Raw genomic sequence first — 18,358 nt, 5'->3', positions numbered from 1 at the left:
GGTAGCCAGTTAATTAGGTTCACTGAACTAATAGCAGTCATTGGACCTAATAAACTGCCTACTTTGTAGTTTTTATTTGCATTTTAAGTAATTCCACAGTAACCTTAAACTAGATTTTTCACAACCACAAAAATAAAATACCAACAATGAATGGTTTATAGGGCATTATGTGGTCATGACTACTCTGAATAAAAAATAAACACTTTACCACTATGAAAGGGAAGAAATTTATTCCAAAATAGAAATCTCACTTATGATAAATTTGGAGAAAGCAATACTCATAGGAAAAAAAATCAATCCTCAGGTAAACTGCATGTTCCCAATATTTTATTCAAGAGTATATTAATTATAAGAATTAACTTAAAATATTTTAGAAGTTAGTTAATGTACACAGTGTGTTATATTTGATTTTTTTTTCTTAAATTAATTTAATTTTTGTTATTTTCCTGTGGTTAGTAGAAGTGAAAAGTAAACAGTTATGTCATTATTAATTAATTACTAAGATTATAACTAAGATTACTAAGATCATATAACTTTAAAGAACACTTAATAAAGCTCTATAGTTTGTGATTCTCTAACCATAGCTGTTCAATTCAATTACAACTGTATAATATTTATTACTCTTCTCCCACATACTTTTAAGTCTTTTCTTTCCATATATATGTATCTCTTCATAAGCAACACCACGTTAATGATTATTACATAACAATACACATAAAGCATGTGTGTGTGCGCTGTCTAAAGCTAGCAATACTGTATTAAAACTATATTTAATCTATGATCCATATACATATACAATTTACTTGGAAAATGAAATAATTTCCAGGCTTCTTTTTGTTCAGTTTTAATGAAATTTAGAATGGCTTGACAAATATTTTAAAAGGCAAAATTATAAAATTTAATGAAAATCCACTGGGAGTCCCTCTGTTAAATGTGGACCAACAGATAGACAAATAACATAAAGTATGAAGACCCCATTGCCATTTGACAGAATGAAATAAAACCAAAACTACAGCATACACTAAGCATATCATCAACTAAGATCACACAACCAATATATGGCACATGGTGAAATGAACATGAGAAGTTGCAAGCAAATTTGCAAGCATTGATAAATATAAAGGGTCCATATTTGAAAAAAGTAACATAAACATGACATCCAAAACAAGTGTAAGCCAAGCACGGTACTAAGTACTATAGGTTCTAATACCTCTCGTGTTTGGGGTTCACATAAAAAAAAAAAAAAGCTTTTCACAAAATCATAAAAGACATAATTTCCAGCATATTTGGGAAAATCAGTTAAAGTTTTTGTAAAATTATCCAAATGTTAAAAAATGTAATCATACTGAACCTTAGTATGATTACTTAGTCAGGTTCTTCCTAAACAATGAAATATATAAAATAAGAAATAATATGAGAGGCAGAAAAACAATTCAAAATAATTTAAAACAAAGGAAAATTATAAAGAATTCATTCTCTCTGATTTTTTTTTCTAATTGAAACACTACTATAATATAAGTGTATGATGACATGTTTTGGATAAGAGCTTATACGCATAGCTAAATTCAAATAGCAAAATTTATTTTCTAAACTTTATAACTAATAAACGACAAGATAAGTGACATAAAATTTATTTCCAAAAATTAACTACATACCCTCTGCGTAGACTTTTCTAATGAGATTACTTCAGGACGCCTTTCATTATCCTTAAGGTTGTGAGACTATAAAATATACAAAAGTGTTAGTTAAAAAATTTTAATCACAACAAAAAAATAAATAAAAGCTATTTGAACCAAGTTAAAAGTTAAATACAATAATATATATATAAAATATCTAAATTCATAGAGTATATGAAGTAGTGCTAATGCTACATAGTTCTTCTGATTAGCAAATAATCAACTTTTATCATAAATGGACAAAAAAAGGAATACTCAGGAAAAAACCCATGCATATAGAGAAGCATAAGAAAATAATTTTGAAATGAAATTACAAAATTGACACAGTAAACCTAAGTACAAAATTGACACAGTAAACCTAAGTACAAAATTGTAACTTATTCAGTTTATGAAGGTATGTTGGAAAAACAAAGGTTATATGAAGAGGAATTGTAATAAGTCAGGGATTTGGGGAGGGGGGTAGGATATGGGACAAAATTAAAATTTCAGAGAACTGAATATATATACAGTGCATGATCAGATACTAATTTAATTTAATGAATGTAGATACAGTAATACCCCGACTTACGCTACCCCGACTTACGCGAACTCGGAGTTACGCGGTTCTTGATTTTTTCGTTTGGCAACGCTGCCGCCCACTATCTTCAAGGTCGTTTTTCATATGTTATCGATATACGGTGCGACGGCAGAGAATGAGAGCGAAAGATGAACAAAATTCAACTTTGCTGCTTTTATGTTTTTTATATCAGTGAAGGGGAAACACATTTCACCATAATAATAACGTAAAAACCAACACAATTCCAGCTATTGGTATAATCGCAAATGCAATTAGATCGAGTTTACTACCAGTTTATAACAGATTTCACTAGCAGAAACGCAACTGGATTTTTATTGTTTTATGGTAGTAACCCCTAGAAATGTGAGGTGTTAATAGCGTATCTCTGCCTTTATGGTGTTGTTTATTCAGTTGCTACATGCGCGCAGCTTTGTTTATGCGTATCAAGCGTGCCTCCTCGTTTTGTAATTGTGCTTTATTCCCTAAAAATGAGTAAAATACTTAATTAAAAGGTGTGAAAAGGAAGCGTCCTGGTGAAGACACTGCAGATTCAGAGAGAAAAAGAAAAGCAATTATCGATAAACAGAGGCGGACTGGGTCAAAAATTCTTACCCAGGAAAATTTATAGTGGCCTCATACTATGGTTTATGGCCAAAATCACACTGGCCCACCGGGGTTTCCCCGGTAAGGCTTATGGCCAGTCCGCCTCTGTCGATAGAGAAAAAATATGAAATTGTGAAACGCTTTGAGCGAAATGAAAGACCATGTGATATTGCACGTGCGACAGGCCTAAATGAAGCAACGGCGAAAAGCACATGGAACGAAGAACGCGTTATAGCTACAAAGCAAGGAATAAAAAAAATTATTAGCTTGCTACGAAGAAATTCTGCGTGAAAAAAAGAACGCGCTGTGTCGTCAGACGAATTTGTTAGATTTTATGAAGCCATCGACATCGAAATAACTTTTTAACGTAAGTCATTTGTTTTTTTAATACATATTTTGTATTAATATGTATAAAGAACTGCAATTTTATTAATATTTTTCTTCTAAACTAGTGTTTTTGTTAGTCCTTGGTCCCAATTAAGCAAAATTTATATGTATTTATATGCAAAGTTATACCCCGACTTACGCGAATTCGACTTACGCGATTTTCGTCGGACCCACCTATCGCATAACTTCGGGGTATTACTGTATTAAGTTTTTAACAAATTAATTAATTGATAGAGGTTATGATTTTAAAGATTATGTGGAGGGAGGGTTTTACTGAGTTGTAGGGGTAAGCTAAAAATAAAACTTTGAAAAATTGACTAATACAATTTATGCTAACTTGTTAGCCTGTAGATGTAAATGGCAGACTGTGAAAAAATGAAGGAGCAAGTTTTGGGGAATGAGAAAAAGAAGAGTAAAAATTTTAAAAAATTGGATAATGGAAATAAAGAGTGGAGGTAGAGCTCTGTTGGGAAATAAAAATTAAAACTGAATAATAGAGAAAAGGGGTAGATGTAATGTGTTGTGGGGTGAAGATGGGAGCTGTGGCAAGGTGTGGTGGTGAAAAGTGAGATAAAAATAAAAATTTGAAAATTAAATATAGTGAAATTAATGGGTGAACATAGAGTTTTGGAGTGGATCAAGGATTTAAAAATAAAAATTCAAATAAAAGTGAATAATGGAAGAAATAAGGAAATCTTCTACTGATTTCAACTGATTTAATTGTATTTTACTATTGGTGTTTATTATATTATATTTCTGAATTATTATGTACTCTCTTCAGACAATGACTATATCATAAATTTGCTTTCACAATATTTTAATTTTTTTTAGTAAATAGACAAACAAGTTAGTGCAAAGCATCATTTTAGTAACATCGTTTTTGTTATATCTCATATTGTGAACGCCTTCACAGGTTGCTGTGATATTGCACTACCTTGAATAAGCAATGCTTTGCCAGTAGAGAAGACTAATGTTACTTATTCTCGGCGAATACCAATACTGGCGAAGCATTGCTTTTTCAAGGTAGTATAACTTCACTCATTTTAAAGGTGTTCACAATATGAGATGTAACAAAAACGATGCTATTTCACCCACTTCGGTGATTTATTACAAACTAAAATGATGCTTTGCACTAACTTGCTTGTCTAGTAAATTTCCTGTCATCTGAAGCTTTCAGCCCTAAACCCCTTTTTAGTCTTTACTGTCACACACCATCTGGCATGTCTCATATTGTGGAGTTATATTTCATAACTGGGTTGTCACTCATAGTATCACCAGGGTACCCCACCCACTGATGAGAGGCCAAAAAGCATTGAAATGGTGTCATCTGGGGAAGCCTGAGAGTATCCTTCGTTACCAAGAATAGGTAAAAATCGTCTTCCCTAGTAGGTTTTTTTTTTTTTTTTTTGATTTGGTAGTTGTTGGCGCATCGGCTTCTGTGGCCATATTGCACCTCCGAAGGTTTTTGCAGTACTTTGATCCAAGCCCGAGGCGGGAATCGAATCCGCGACCTTGGGGTTGCCGGGCAGGTACTTTACCCACTCGGCTAGCCCGGTCGGCCCTTCCCTAGTAGGAAAGCACTGCCTATTCAAGGGATTTATGAGTGAACTACTTGAGCGAGTGTGAGTTTTAGGAGTAACAGCCCCTTCCTTTGTTCAACGGCATTTCTTCTTCTTCCTCTCCTACTATCAATTTCTTCCACCTTTTTGCTTTTCTGGTATCTGCTGAGAATAAGTAAAATTAGTCTTCTCTACCGAAGCATTGCTTATTACAGGTAGTGCAATATCACAGCAACTCGTTCTGAAGGTGTTCACAATACGAGATGTAATGAAAATTATGCTATTTCACTTACCTTGGTGATTTACTATGAACTAAAATTATGCTGTGTACTAACTTGTTTGTCTAATAAATTTCCCATAGTCTGAATCTTTCAGCCCTAAACCCTTTTTAGTTTTTAGTAAATTTAATATTTATGCTTTATTAACTCTATCCAGATGTCTATTGATATCTTTACTCAGATATCAATTTAAATTATTCAATGTACAATAGATATGAATTAATTAAAAAACTTTTACTCCATAACACAAAGAAATTACAATATAAATAGAAACAATGGGAGAGATCAAGGACACATGGGTCAACCTTTTTAACAATAAACTGTGTGGATAATGCAAATTCACAGGGAGGAAAGGAAATCACTGGCTAAAGTTGAGTGAATAATCTGTGGACTTGTATAACATCTTCAGTGAATGCTGGTCTATCTTTGTGTTATCTTTCTCACTTTTGCATACTTTTTCTTGATATTTACTGTAGCATGTAATCAAGAAACCAGCAGATACTTTGAATTGTAATGCTCTAATAAATTTGTTTCTATCATGGACTAAAAGTGTTATTAATTACCCACTATCTAAATGGATATAAACCCAGGAAGAGAATGATTCCTTCAAAGTCATACATTAAACAAATAGTACCAGCTAACTCGTTGTGAAGGCACCCACAATATGAGATACAATTAAAACGATGCCTTTACACTACATACATAGTTCATATTTATGGGTAAACTATGGTGTATCTACACCGATATTATATAGTTAATTACCTAAACCCATAAGAAATTATGCCTTGTGCATTTCATCTTCTAATACATAAAACAAATAGAAATAGCTCTTATTAACATATCATTTTGTTTAAAACATATAACCTTTCATTTTTAGGTTATTCACTGTCACCATAAAAAAATGGATGCCAAAGAAAATTTTCCTAGTAGCACCTCATTCCAAGATAAAAAATTATTGGGAATTGTGAATTGAATAATCAAAAATGCAGTGAAGTACCAATCTTTAGCAACACTCTGATTTACAGAAAAGAACATATATGGGATAACCTCCAACTTTTCTTGGCATGTATCATAAATAATGCTTCTTCTTTGCTCTTGTGCTAATAGCTCTTAAACAACAACAAGGTTTTTTTTTTTTAAAAAAAATTAGGCTTATTCTTTGGCCTTTGATATTACTTCTCTTCTAAATAGCTGAAAACTTTGTATAAAAAATAAATCCCAAAAATGTAGTTTCCACATCAGTTCTCGGTACACCTATAACTGCTCTCAAACTTCTAGACTATTCAAGAGAGTGCAGTCAGGATAACAAATCATTCTTCTTTTACCAACTCACTATTATGCAAACATTCAATATCTCCTACATGCCTTTTCTACAAGCATTTCCATGGGCATTATTCTTCTTAAACAGCACCTGTAATTCCACCTCTGTCTTAAATAGAAGTCCAAACATAGGGGCATATCAGTTAGTCAACAACTTCTCACAATTTAGTCCAAACTCACCAAAGTAACTTTTCTTCTTTTTCTTCTTCTTCATTCATTTATTCCTTCTATTTCTGTTCTTTGGAACAACATTCCTTTTTATCTAGGTGCTGAAAATTACAATCAACAGAAATTAAAGTATCTCCTTTCTTCAGAACCCATACACAGTTCTATAGGTTCTAATAACCTTTCATATTTGGGGCCTTGAAAAAAGGCACAGTTAACTACAAGTAAACAAGCTAGAATTTAAGTAGAAAGCAACTTACTGTATTGCCATTTGATTCAAACAGTGGGCATTTCTGGCGAATCTTATGGAGTTCCATGTTAATTTGCCTACTAAGAACAGTCATTGGATTTCCACCTGAAAACAAACAGTTAAACAATCATTAATGCAGGTATTCTGCAGTTAAAATACATTCTACATGTCTGAATAATAAACCAGGGGCTATTTAAAATTTCGGATAGTATGCTGCTACAATTCAGACTCAGACTGCAAACTCAGCCACAGCATTTAATCAAACATCTACAATATTATAATGCAATACAGGCACACCTTGATTTATGTTGATTTCACATTATGTCATCAATTAATTTAGTGCCCATTCTTCAGAAGTTATGTCATTAATTAATTTAATACCCATTCTTCTATTCTAGCACTAATGTCCTTCAAATTCACTGTTGCTAACTTCTTTGAAAGTTGAAGACAAGTTGTGCCAACTTAGTGATTTTCTGAACTTGGTGACTTTTAAAAACAAAATTTTTTCTATAGAATTACAAGGGATATTTCAATACAGTAGCTAAAATCAAAGAAAATTTGCATGGCTTACTATATTTAATTTTTAATCATGGAGCTCTTACTGAAAACCAAGAGTGAGTACTCAACATCAAGCCTGGAGCTTATATTTAACAAACTTGTGATGTAATTGAAATATAACTTCATTCTTGAAGATACTTCTTTAACTATTGACTCCATTATTTTTCCTGAAAAATAAGTCAAGTTTATATCTGTAATTACTTATTTCACCTTTTCATCTCCCTTTATGAACAGGTGAGACATTTGCACTTGTCCATTCTACAGGAATGGACAAGTGCAAAAGAATGTTCTCATAATGATGGGTGAAAGGTTTGCTTACCTCGTTTGTGGCATCTTTTAATATAACTGACTGGATTCTGTCAGCTCTGGGTATCTCATTCACTTTTAGCTTTAACGATTTATCTTCCATTTTCTTCTTTATTATCACAAAATCATTTAATTCTCAATTATAACATGGCTTACTTCTGGTACCCACAACTCTAAAGACTTTGTGTGTGATTTATGTTGATGTTTATTCAGATTTTTTCATATTTATTCAGATTTTAAACAGCATGAACAGGATTATTAATTTTATGCCATCAGTGTCTAGTGGATCAATGTGGTTCACCCACTTCCTCATGGAATTAAGATAAGTAAAGAATTCTTTGCTACTTTTATTCACAATCTCGTTGTTTTCGACAGTGGTTTTTGACCTTTTTTTAATAATGGCACCCCTAAGTAATTTATTTTATTTTGCGGCTCCCCTACTCAATTTTCTGCCTGCTAGATCTGAGTCTCTCTCTGTATATGTCTAATATTAAAAAATATATATGTTATATGATAGTTATTACAATAATATAACTACAAACAAAATTACAATTCCTAATACAAATTATATGTATATATAATAATTTTATTCCTTATATAGAGGTACTAAATAAACATCAATTATAGATCACCACAAAATTAAAAAGATACCATACATTTTTTTATAATGAAATAAATACATAAATTTTAAAAAAAATATTAAGTTTAAGTAACTTAAACTGAAATTACAAGGCACCCCTGGAACGTTGTTGCGGCACCCTAAGGTGCCGTGGCATCACGATTGAAAACCACTGGTTTAAGACATCTGTAGTCTATCTAGACATCTAAAACTGCCTGTTTTAGACATCTAAAAAAAAAATACTTTCCTGTTACCTTGACAGCGGTTATATTTTTATGTAAATCCTGGACCAATCCACTATAATCACTGCCAGTTAATGTTTTCTTTATGTGGAGATCCTTAATGCATGACAAGTCAGTCATGATAATGAGATCAAGAGTATTGTTTTTTTCTTGTTGTATCTCTAACATGTTGGTATTAAAAACAGTCATCCAGTAAATCCAGAAAATTTTTACAACTGTGTGAGTAACCAACCCACAAGTCCTAGTTAATATCTAACAAATTTATTAGTCACAGTTATTTTGGCCTATAACATATTCCTACACTCATTTTTGTCTATTTAGTGCTTATATCACACCAAATGGACTCGACATTACATTGGCCATCCATTTCAACTGGGTAACACTGGCTTAGATTATATGTGCTTTTTGACCAAGATCATAACTCTTTCTCCGCTCCTCTCCTGTCTGTCTTGCCTGCTACATATCAGATCACTCCTGGCCAGCACACACTGGCTGTGGTTGGTGTTGAAGGACATATGCCCAATCTAAGCTCTGGCCTCCTAGGTTGGTTGTAGCCTTTCCGCAACATGGTAATAAATCCAACGGTGCAGATGAGCTTGATCCAGTCTATCTCTGAACAGCATATTGAACACTGGACATACAGCAAACAGTATTACACTGCTTATAACTGCATAGCAGTGAGTGCTAAATAGGCCATGTGATGCTATCTAACAGCTTGTATGAAGTGTAGAATCCACTCCAATGCTTACCTTGTTACCACAAATCCTTGTCTAACTCCTTTCTTTATCCTAATTTCTGATGATGATCTTCAGTTCTTTGGTTCCAGTAAAGGTTAGCAATTAGTTTCAAATCTTTTCCATTTATTCCTATATCTTAAAAAGACACTTTATCAGTTTTTCATGGTTGACTATGTTGAAAGTGTTTCATAGTCTATGAAGCATATCAGAACATCCTTTTTCATTTCTATATATATTTCTCCCAAATGATTCTTATATTGAACATTTATTTATTCTCTCGTTCCTTTTCCATTTCTAAAACCACTTTGTTTTGTATAATGTTTTTATTTGATTTTACTGATTATTCTTATGTGATTATTCTCAATAATATCTTGTTACATGACCCATAATGCATACAGTTCAGAAGTCTTTACAGTCGTGACTATATTGCTTTTTGGGGATATACATAAAAAATCTTTGTTGGACTACTTGTTACTTTTACCATTCAATATTTTTAAAATTTCCAAATATACTTCATCATCACCTGTTGCTTTTCTGTCTTTCATAACTTTATTAACGCTTACTTAGGGAAAGAGCTTATTTAGGAAAGAGGAAGAGGGGGGATAACTAGGAAAGAGCATTTAAAGCATATTTTTAAGACTGCTACCAAAGAACTTTGTACTGCTCAGTTAATTAGCACTGGGGGTAAAATTATGCATATATACAGCCGCTCAGCTTTCTACTACTAAAGAAAAATGAAATATAGAGAAGTTACTATACTCTAATTGTTACAATACAAAAAGGCATTATTCATCACAGTAATTTAAACTACAATTAACAAAACATAATATGATGACAGAACCTGAAACCCCAGAAAAAAATTCAAGAAATTTATAAACACATGGAAGTTTAAATACATTCACTGTTCTTTCTGATATTAACATATGCTGCTCATAAATTATACAAAAAAAAAGCTACCATAAGCCCACTAATGTTGGAGCCTATATATATTTTGCCCCTTTTCTTATAAAAAAATCCATCCTCTTCAACAATTCTTAAAAGCCTTTTGAATTCTTAAAACCAAATTCTCAGAATTTGGTTGTGCCATTTGCTGAATAAAGATAATTCATTATTTATAATTTTTAAATAAGAGTTAATAAATATAAATCGACATTTATTCTCTATAAGGCTGAGGCAAGAAGAGTTTACAAACTCATTGTAACTGTATACATGTTGAATTATTAAGGGCAACTAGATTTTCAGCATCCCAGTTCACAAGGGCTGCACATTTTTTGTGGCAATGTATGGGCTAGAACCATTATTTATAATTTTTAAATAAGAGTTAATAAATATAAATTGACATTTATTCTCTATAAGGCTGAGGCAAGAGGAGTTTACAAACTCATTGTAACTGCATACATGTTGAATTATTAAGGGCAACTAGATTTTCAGCATCCCAGTTCACAACAGGCTGCACATTTTTTGTGGCAATGTATGGGCTAGAACCTGCAACCTCCTTACTTTTAGCAATGAACACTAACCAGTGAACTATCATATCAATTAATTTCATCACTGTCCAAACTCTTGAAAGTTCCTAATCCTAGTCTTTTTTCATAATAACTAGCAATATTTGTTTACAGTTCATTTTGCACTGGTTACCAATGCAAAGCTTTTAAACATATTTTTAACAATACTGACATTTGCATCACATCCTCTTCTATGTGCACTACTTTCCAGTGCTTTTCATTCTAATTTTCTTATTTATCTTATTCCTTGCAGTATCTATGACTCATTTTATATAGTTTTCACCAAAAACATGATTTCTTTCTGTTTTCAAAAACACTGCTTACCTGTATCCTCAAAACATAGCTGCACTAGCAAACTTATAGCTCATGCTGTTTCTAAATAGTGCTCCTTCCCCTTAATTTTGACAAAACCATAATAACAGACTGCCAGTTTTCTATCATCAAACTATTTATATCTAAAGCTATCAGCATATAGGCCAAAAACCATGACCATAAATGTCAGACATCCATTTATCACTTCTGAAACTTGGTCTTTCAAGAAAATAACTAACTTTAATATCATTAAAAGTCCACAAATTAATTTTTCATTCATTATGTATGGTTTTAATTAAAACTATATACAAATGCAAATAAGAATGTAAGGATGCTACTCCACATTCATATTTTATAAATTTTGTTAGTAATGCTTGATGATGTTAATATAAGGAAGTGTCAGCTTAAAAAACAACTATGTTGGTATATCTATAATATGTATTTATTACCATTCGTGTTCATGAAGTGAATGGTAGTCAATATACTGCAGAAAATGTGGGGATGTTATACTAAAAGAGACTAGAGATCATCCTTTACAATTCTATCCAAATCCCATCAGCAACTAGAAGAATTCTTATAGGACTCTTCAATCAGGGATATAATTAGCCAATTTCAGGTAAAGTGAGTCCTTTCCCTATAAATTATTCTACATTTTTCATTTCTTCCAACATGCAAACGAGCCTATGAACATACACTTTTAAACTCATATTATACAATAAACTGTATGAACTGGTGTACTATACAAATTCAGTTATTGAACTATGACCAAATCTGACAAAATCATTAAACAGCCTCACTCGTTCTGACAGCATACATTCAGACATGAAATCAGCTCACACATTCAGACAGCTTGCTGAGTACTGAAATTACTTTTAAATTATTATTATGGTCACTCGCATTCTGCTTGATTTTTTCCAAGATTGCAGGAGCAATTAGGTTCTTCTTGACAATGGTCCATCGTTCAAACCACTTTACGTGTCATTTCATTCTGAACATTGTCACATCTGTCTCTAATTTCATTAGTTCACAGTATGCTCACATGATGAATATATTCATTTTAAAGCTTCACTTCATGAGTTGGCTTCTTCTTCCCTCCTGGGTAGTCACTAGTGCAGTTGCACAAGAAGCACTTCCAGTAGGTTGGGCTGGATGGGCTTGCCCTTCAGTTGTGATAGCCAAATGGGAGACAGCATCACTCGCTCCACCATTGTCTGTGGGAGACTGTCTCCAACTTTACAAACCAACCCTCTGCCTAAGGCCTGAATGCAAGTGACTTTATCCTGCACCACATGATGCAGTATGTTTGATATTTCTACTTCTCATCTTCATCCAACTATGGAGGTGGATCTGTTTTAGCTTTGGCTTCCAGTGGCGGGTGGTAGTTATGGGAGTGACGGCAGGTGGCGCCACTCTCTGCCTCGGTGGTAACTTCGACCTTAGGGGTGGTAGGTCCAATGAAGCGACTTTTGGATTTTTTTCCCTCCATGATTTTTTTATTGTTATTATTTATATTATTATATATAAAAAAAAATCATGTGTGCACTCGAAAACTATTAGCTTATCTGGCAAGAGTATGCTAACATCCATACTTGGGAAAAATTTGAGCCATCTTATACTAATAGGATGGTAGCTTTAACAAAACAGGTGTGTTGCCACACGGGCTCAATTGAGCCTGTTATTAGATTTTGGATATTTTGCAAAGGTCTCACAATTAGACCCTGAATACTTTTCCAAGACAGTTGTTAGATTTCAGTTAGTCTGTGTGGCTTGTAGTTAAATTTCAATGTCTATCAGAATTATTAATATGTAATTAGTTACATGTGATAATCAGTCTTGTTTAGTGAGGCTGTGTTTATTTATTAGTATTAGCAATGGCCACATGGTGCAAGGAAGCCTATGGCTTATGCTGCACCAGCCAAAAAAAAAAATAATAAATAACAACAATAATAAATAAAATAAAATAATAATGATAATAATAATAAATAAAATACAATAATAATAATAATAATAATAAATAACAATAATAATAAAATAACAAAAAATAAATAAAATAAAATGATAAGAATAAAATAATTATAATAACACAGTGGATTCCAGTTATTTGGGCCACCGGTTAATCGTGGCAGCCGTTTATTTGGGGCAAATCTTAAAATACAGAAACCAATCGAGAAAATAGCCAGGGTTTACTTCGCTTAATTGGGACAAAATGCCATTTAATCGGGGCAGGAGACCGCAGCATGGAAATTACCCTAAGATTGTCTACGACGGTACCACGGGGTTCGGTCAAAATTCCGGAGGTCATAACCATAAAACAATAAAAACAATTAGCAGTCACCTGTTTATTGGGCGTTTCTGTTAGTGAAATCTATCATAAACGGACAGTAAACTCGATCTTACTGAATTTGCGATAATACCGACAGCTGGAATTCTATGGGTTATTATGGTGAAATGAGTTTACACTTCCATAAAATCTTCAATCCTATAAAAAAATTAATTTTCAGATCTTCTCTTCATTCCTATTTTTAAAGCTTTGTAACTCGTTACTCCGTTCTCACTTGCGGGTATCATGTTACTTGCAATTTGTGTGTGCCGTGTTCTTTGTTATTGATTACTTATCTTTTTATTGTTTTAAATTCAACCCCCCCCTGCCCACAAATGTCAGTGAACAGAAATGTCAACTAGTTCGTATGTACATATTACAGTACGTATTAATTATCTGATTATCACGTATATTCTTCTGATTTTCACGTATCATTTAATTTTTTAATTGGTAAGGTAATAAAAGGTAAATCTGTGCTTAATATATCTTTACTTTTATAGCCTGTGGATAATATTCCTCATATTTTCTCTAATTAGAATCGCTGTTTAATAGAATTAAAATTCAATTCACAAACGTGATCACAATGACCGGCGCTTACTACACATCATATAGTGAACGGTACTTTACTGCGGTGAGTTCGTCATAACGTGGTTTGATTGTACAGTGAAATAATTGTAAAGGGGGTGGTACACTGTATTTTTAACTATTTACGTGAAACTTTGGATAACTGGAGCAGCCGCTTAATCAGGCCAAAATGCACTAGTCCCGATGTGTCCCAAATAACCGGAATGGACTGTAGTAATAATAATAAGAAGAAGAAGAAGAAGACAATAATAATAAATAAGAGAAAAGGAAATGGACAACCTAAGCATTTCCCTCCTCCCATAAGTAATTATCTAGCTGTCCTTTGAATTTCCCCAAACTGTCAGCCTCTACCACCCATGTAGGCAACTTATTCCATTAATTCATAACTCGCTGGCTAAAATAAACTTCCTGCAATCCAGTCGAGCTAAACATCTCCCCCGTAACTTGAAAATATGGCCCCTAGTTCTAAAATCATTTATAACCGTGAAAATTTCATCCTCATTCAATTTGCTTATGCCTCTCAGAGCCTTAAACACCTCAATCAAGTCTCCTCTAAGGTGTCTAGTTTCCAAGCTCTGCAACCCACATATTTGGTCTTTCCTCATATGGATGCCCTTTCGCCGATCTCACCAGGTGAGTTACCATCTCTGGACATTTTCAAGAAGCACAATGTCTTTCTTTAGGTGCAGTCTTCATACCTGAACACAGTATTCCAAGTGCAGTCTAACAATAGCCTTATACAATGGGATTATGACATCCTTATCTCTACTAGCAATTGTTGGATACATCATCGATAGAATACCATGGGCCTTCCTTGCAACCTGTCTATAACGTTCAGAGAACTTAAAAGTCTGACCGTATCGTAACACCCAAGTCCCTTTCCTCCACTATTGGTTATTTTGAGGTTACTGTTCCCCAGGTGAAATACAAATAAATAAATAAATCTTTATTGTGAAGTAGAATTACAGCACAATATCCCATCACGGCGACGAGCGCCAGGGGTTCACATATAGATAACATAATACCTTACACTTTGCTGGATTAAAGCATAGCTGCCATTTTTCTGATCATCCCTGAAGTCTATCTAGGTCATTCTGAAGAAGCTCTGCTTGGCGGCAATCATTAACTAGACATAATGCCCTCTATTCCTTCATCGATGTCATTTATGAAAATCAAAAACAACAGTGGTCCTAATACTGGTCCTTGAGGAACCCCACTTCTAACATCAACCCAATCTGAGGAATAACCATTTATCACAACCCTCTGCCTCCTGCCCTGAAGCCATCCAGCTATCCACCTAAGGATTTTCCCTGTGATTCCAACCTGTTCCAGCTTATAAAGTAACCGCTCATGTGGAACTATGTCAAATGCTTTGCTGAAATCCAAATAAACAATGTCAAAATTATTCCCAAAGTCCAGCTCTTGAGTGACCGTGTCAAAATAGCTAACCAGATTAGTTAAACATGATTTTTCCTTTACAAAACCATGCTGAGTATCCTTCAGAATTCCACTTCTATCTAAATGATCCTGAATTCCAACTTTGATTGTTGTCTCCATGATTTTCCCTACTACTGAAGTTAGACAAACTGGCCAATAATTTCCCACTTCTCTCTTAGAACTGCCCTTATGTATTGGAGGCACATTGGCACTTTTCCAATCCAACGTATGCCAGTTGTAATATATATATATATATATATATATATTATGCCTGTTGTTAACTAGCAGCATACTGCAGACTAAAGCAAACAAAATTTTATATTCAAAATTATGAATTATTGAGTGGATATCAAAATGTAGTGTATCTTGATAACATCAGATAATTAAGAAGCAATTTTAAAATAAAAGCTTAAGAAGTTTCAAGCCTATAAAAAAGTTTAATATCACCAATAACAGTAGAATTCATACTTTGCTAATATTAATGTAATTAACATGTAATTATTAGCCTAACTAATACATTTTCTACAATTAAGAAAGAAAAAGAATTTCTGAAGTATACACACCAAGTCCAGTTACTACCATTGCTCCTAAATCAGCTATAAAATTTCCTTTCCTGAAAGTTGCAACTCTTCCACCAACACGGTCCTGAATTAATAAATTAAATCACAAGATAAAAAATTTTGTACTGAAGTTACATCCTATAAATTGAAAAAAATTTATTTAATAAACATGACACAAGTAAGTGGACCATCATCTCTCTCTCTACATATATATATATATATATATATATATATATGGTGATCACAATAAAAAAAAAAAGTTATTAAAGTTATTAAATAACTAGAAACATCATAGAGTTCAGAAGGCAGGTGTTTGTTAACAATGAATTGGAATTTCTGTAGACTGTAATGTTCAAAAAAATACTGTAGACTGTAATGTTGAGAAAAAAAGAAACAAGGTTACCCGAAAGAAAAGAAATAGAAAAATGACAAAGGATAGTTAGTTTGACAAATTTGGAGTTTAATTGTGAATAAAACTGTCCAGTCAATCTAGATTTTTAGACTGAGTTGAAACAGAGGCAAAATTACAGATGCCAATTCAGAAGAATAGTATCAATGGAAATATCTGCAGAAAAGGACTATTATGCAGATTTTTACTAAAAACTGAACATCTGCTTATAAAAGACTGATCATTAATAAACTTGAATGCTTTCTCCTGGGTGGGCCAAGGATTCCTAGAAAAATTCTGGAACACCTCTCACAGGCATTAGAGTAGTATTCCAGGATAGATTCATGATTTGTGATCTCCCACCCAGGAGAGAGCATTTAGGTTTATTAATGATCAGTCTTTTATATGCAGATGTTCAGATTATTAAAATCATATATGCAAATATGGAGAATATTATTACCTAGTGAATTCAATTCCCTGGATACTTCAGAATTATTATTAATAAATTTTACATTACCTAAATTATCAATGATTGGGGTTCCCCCCCACAATTATTTTACTAAATACTTTTACATAGCTGTTCTTACACAAAGTGTTAAACCTAAACCCCTACTGGAGACATGAAATTACACACAGGAATTTGGTGTTACTATTTCTTATATTTAATTTTTTTTGATTCAATCACCTGTTTAGCAGATCTCTTTGGATTAGCTTCTACGCCCTGGGATGTAGTACTGTTTTATAATTCATTATTAAGCATTTCATGATAAATTTTTTTTATAAATAACAATACTATACTTATTCATCACCTTGTTCAGTTGGAGTTATTACAAAGTCCTTGTGCACTTTCTTTAACTGCTCTTTTAGCAACTTAATATTAAAAACCATATAATCCATATTATTGTTATTATTATTATAAAAACTTTTTCTTCTTTGTGGGGTTTTTTCTGCCCTGTGACGGGTACTAGTACCAAGTGCATAGGGTGGTTGGGCCGACCGGGCTAGCCGAGTGGGTAAAGTACCTGCCCGGCAACCCAAAGGTCGCGGGTTCGATTCCCGCCTCGGGCTTGGATCAAAGTACTGCAAAAACCTTGGGAGGTGCAATATGGCCACAGAAGCCGATGCGCCAAGAACTACCAAATCAAAAAAAAAAAAAAAAAAAAAAAAAAATAGGGTGGTTGGTTGTGTCTGGTTATTATGATTACTGTTATTTGCCGTTGGTCACGGAACTCTCTTATTATCCTACAGGTGTTCAGGATTGCAGCTTTCTGGAGTTTCATGAAGGTGTTCTCTGGGAGACCTATTGCTGCTAGATTCTTATGGAGGCTCTTTGGCAACATGCTGGTGGTTGACATGGTGATCAGGATGGTCAGTACTTGCACTTCCATATGCCACATTTCTTTGACTTCCTGTCTTAGGTCTTTGTACTTCTGACCTTTTCGTTGTAGGCTTTATGGAGGTTGCTGGTGTTGGGTACTACTACATAGATCAGGTAGGTAGCCATATCCTTTTTGCTGATGAGGATTATGTCTGGTCTATTGTGCATGATCATCTTGTCCATTATTATGGCACAGTCTCGGTATAGTTTGTGAGAGGTGGGGGGGGGGTCTCTATTATGAACTGAGGTTTGTACTTGTAATACAGTACAGTACACTTTCCTTGATCAAATGGTATTTTTGCACTAGCTTCTGATATATTATCATGGCAATCTGATCATGTCTGTGAGTGAACCCTGCATCTTGTGATGATGTGCTAGATTGTTTCTGGGGTCAGGTGGCATTGTCAACATGAGTCATCTGTTACTGCAGGTTCCTTGGTGATGTATTTCCTGTAGTTTCTGGTGTTAATTACCTGGTCTTACGTCTGCTGAATTTGTGCTGTAAAAATGAATTAGAAATCTTTGCCATTTGTGAATTGAACTATTCTTTCTTTTACTCTTTCTTTCACTTTTGAGTAATAGGTATGCTTTTTGTGAAATCTAAATCAAATCCATAG

General features: G+C 33.5%; 1 protein-coding gene across 1 annotated transcript in view; it reads right to left on the bottom strand.

The window, feature by feature from the left end:
- Positions 1-18,358, bottom strand: part of Su(var)3-3 (lysine-specific histone demethylase Su(var)3-3) — an 801,787-nt gene that overhangs the window by 715,675 nt on the left and 67,754 nt on the right. The window contains exons 6-8 of the mRNA XM_090379361.1: positions 15,979-16,060; positions 6,805-6,899; positions 1,656-1,721 (exon numbers count right to left, since the gene is read on the bottom strand). Of these exons, the coding sequence (XP_090235487.1) occupies positions 1,656-1,721; positions 6,805-6,899; positions 15,979-16,060 (243 nt within the window). The remainder of the gene's footprint in view (positions 1-1,655; positions 1,722-6,804; positions 6,900-15,978; positions 16,061-18,358) is intronic.

The sequence above is a fragment of the Mastigoproctus giganteus genome, chromosome 8, assembly GCF_048544385.1.
Source record: "Mastigoproctus giganteus isolate SK-2022 chromosome 8, ASM4854438v1, whole genome shotgun sequence".
NCBI classification, from domain to species: domain Eukaryota; kingdom Metazoa; phylum Arthropoda; class Arachnida; order Uropygi; family Thelyphonidae; genus Mastigoproctus; species Mastigoproctus giganteus.
Note: the sequence above shows the minus strand (reverse complement) of the source record. Positions and strands in the feature narration are given on the sequence as shown.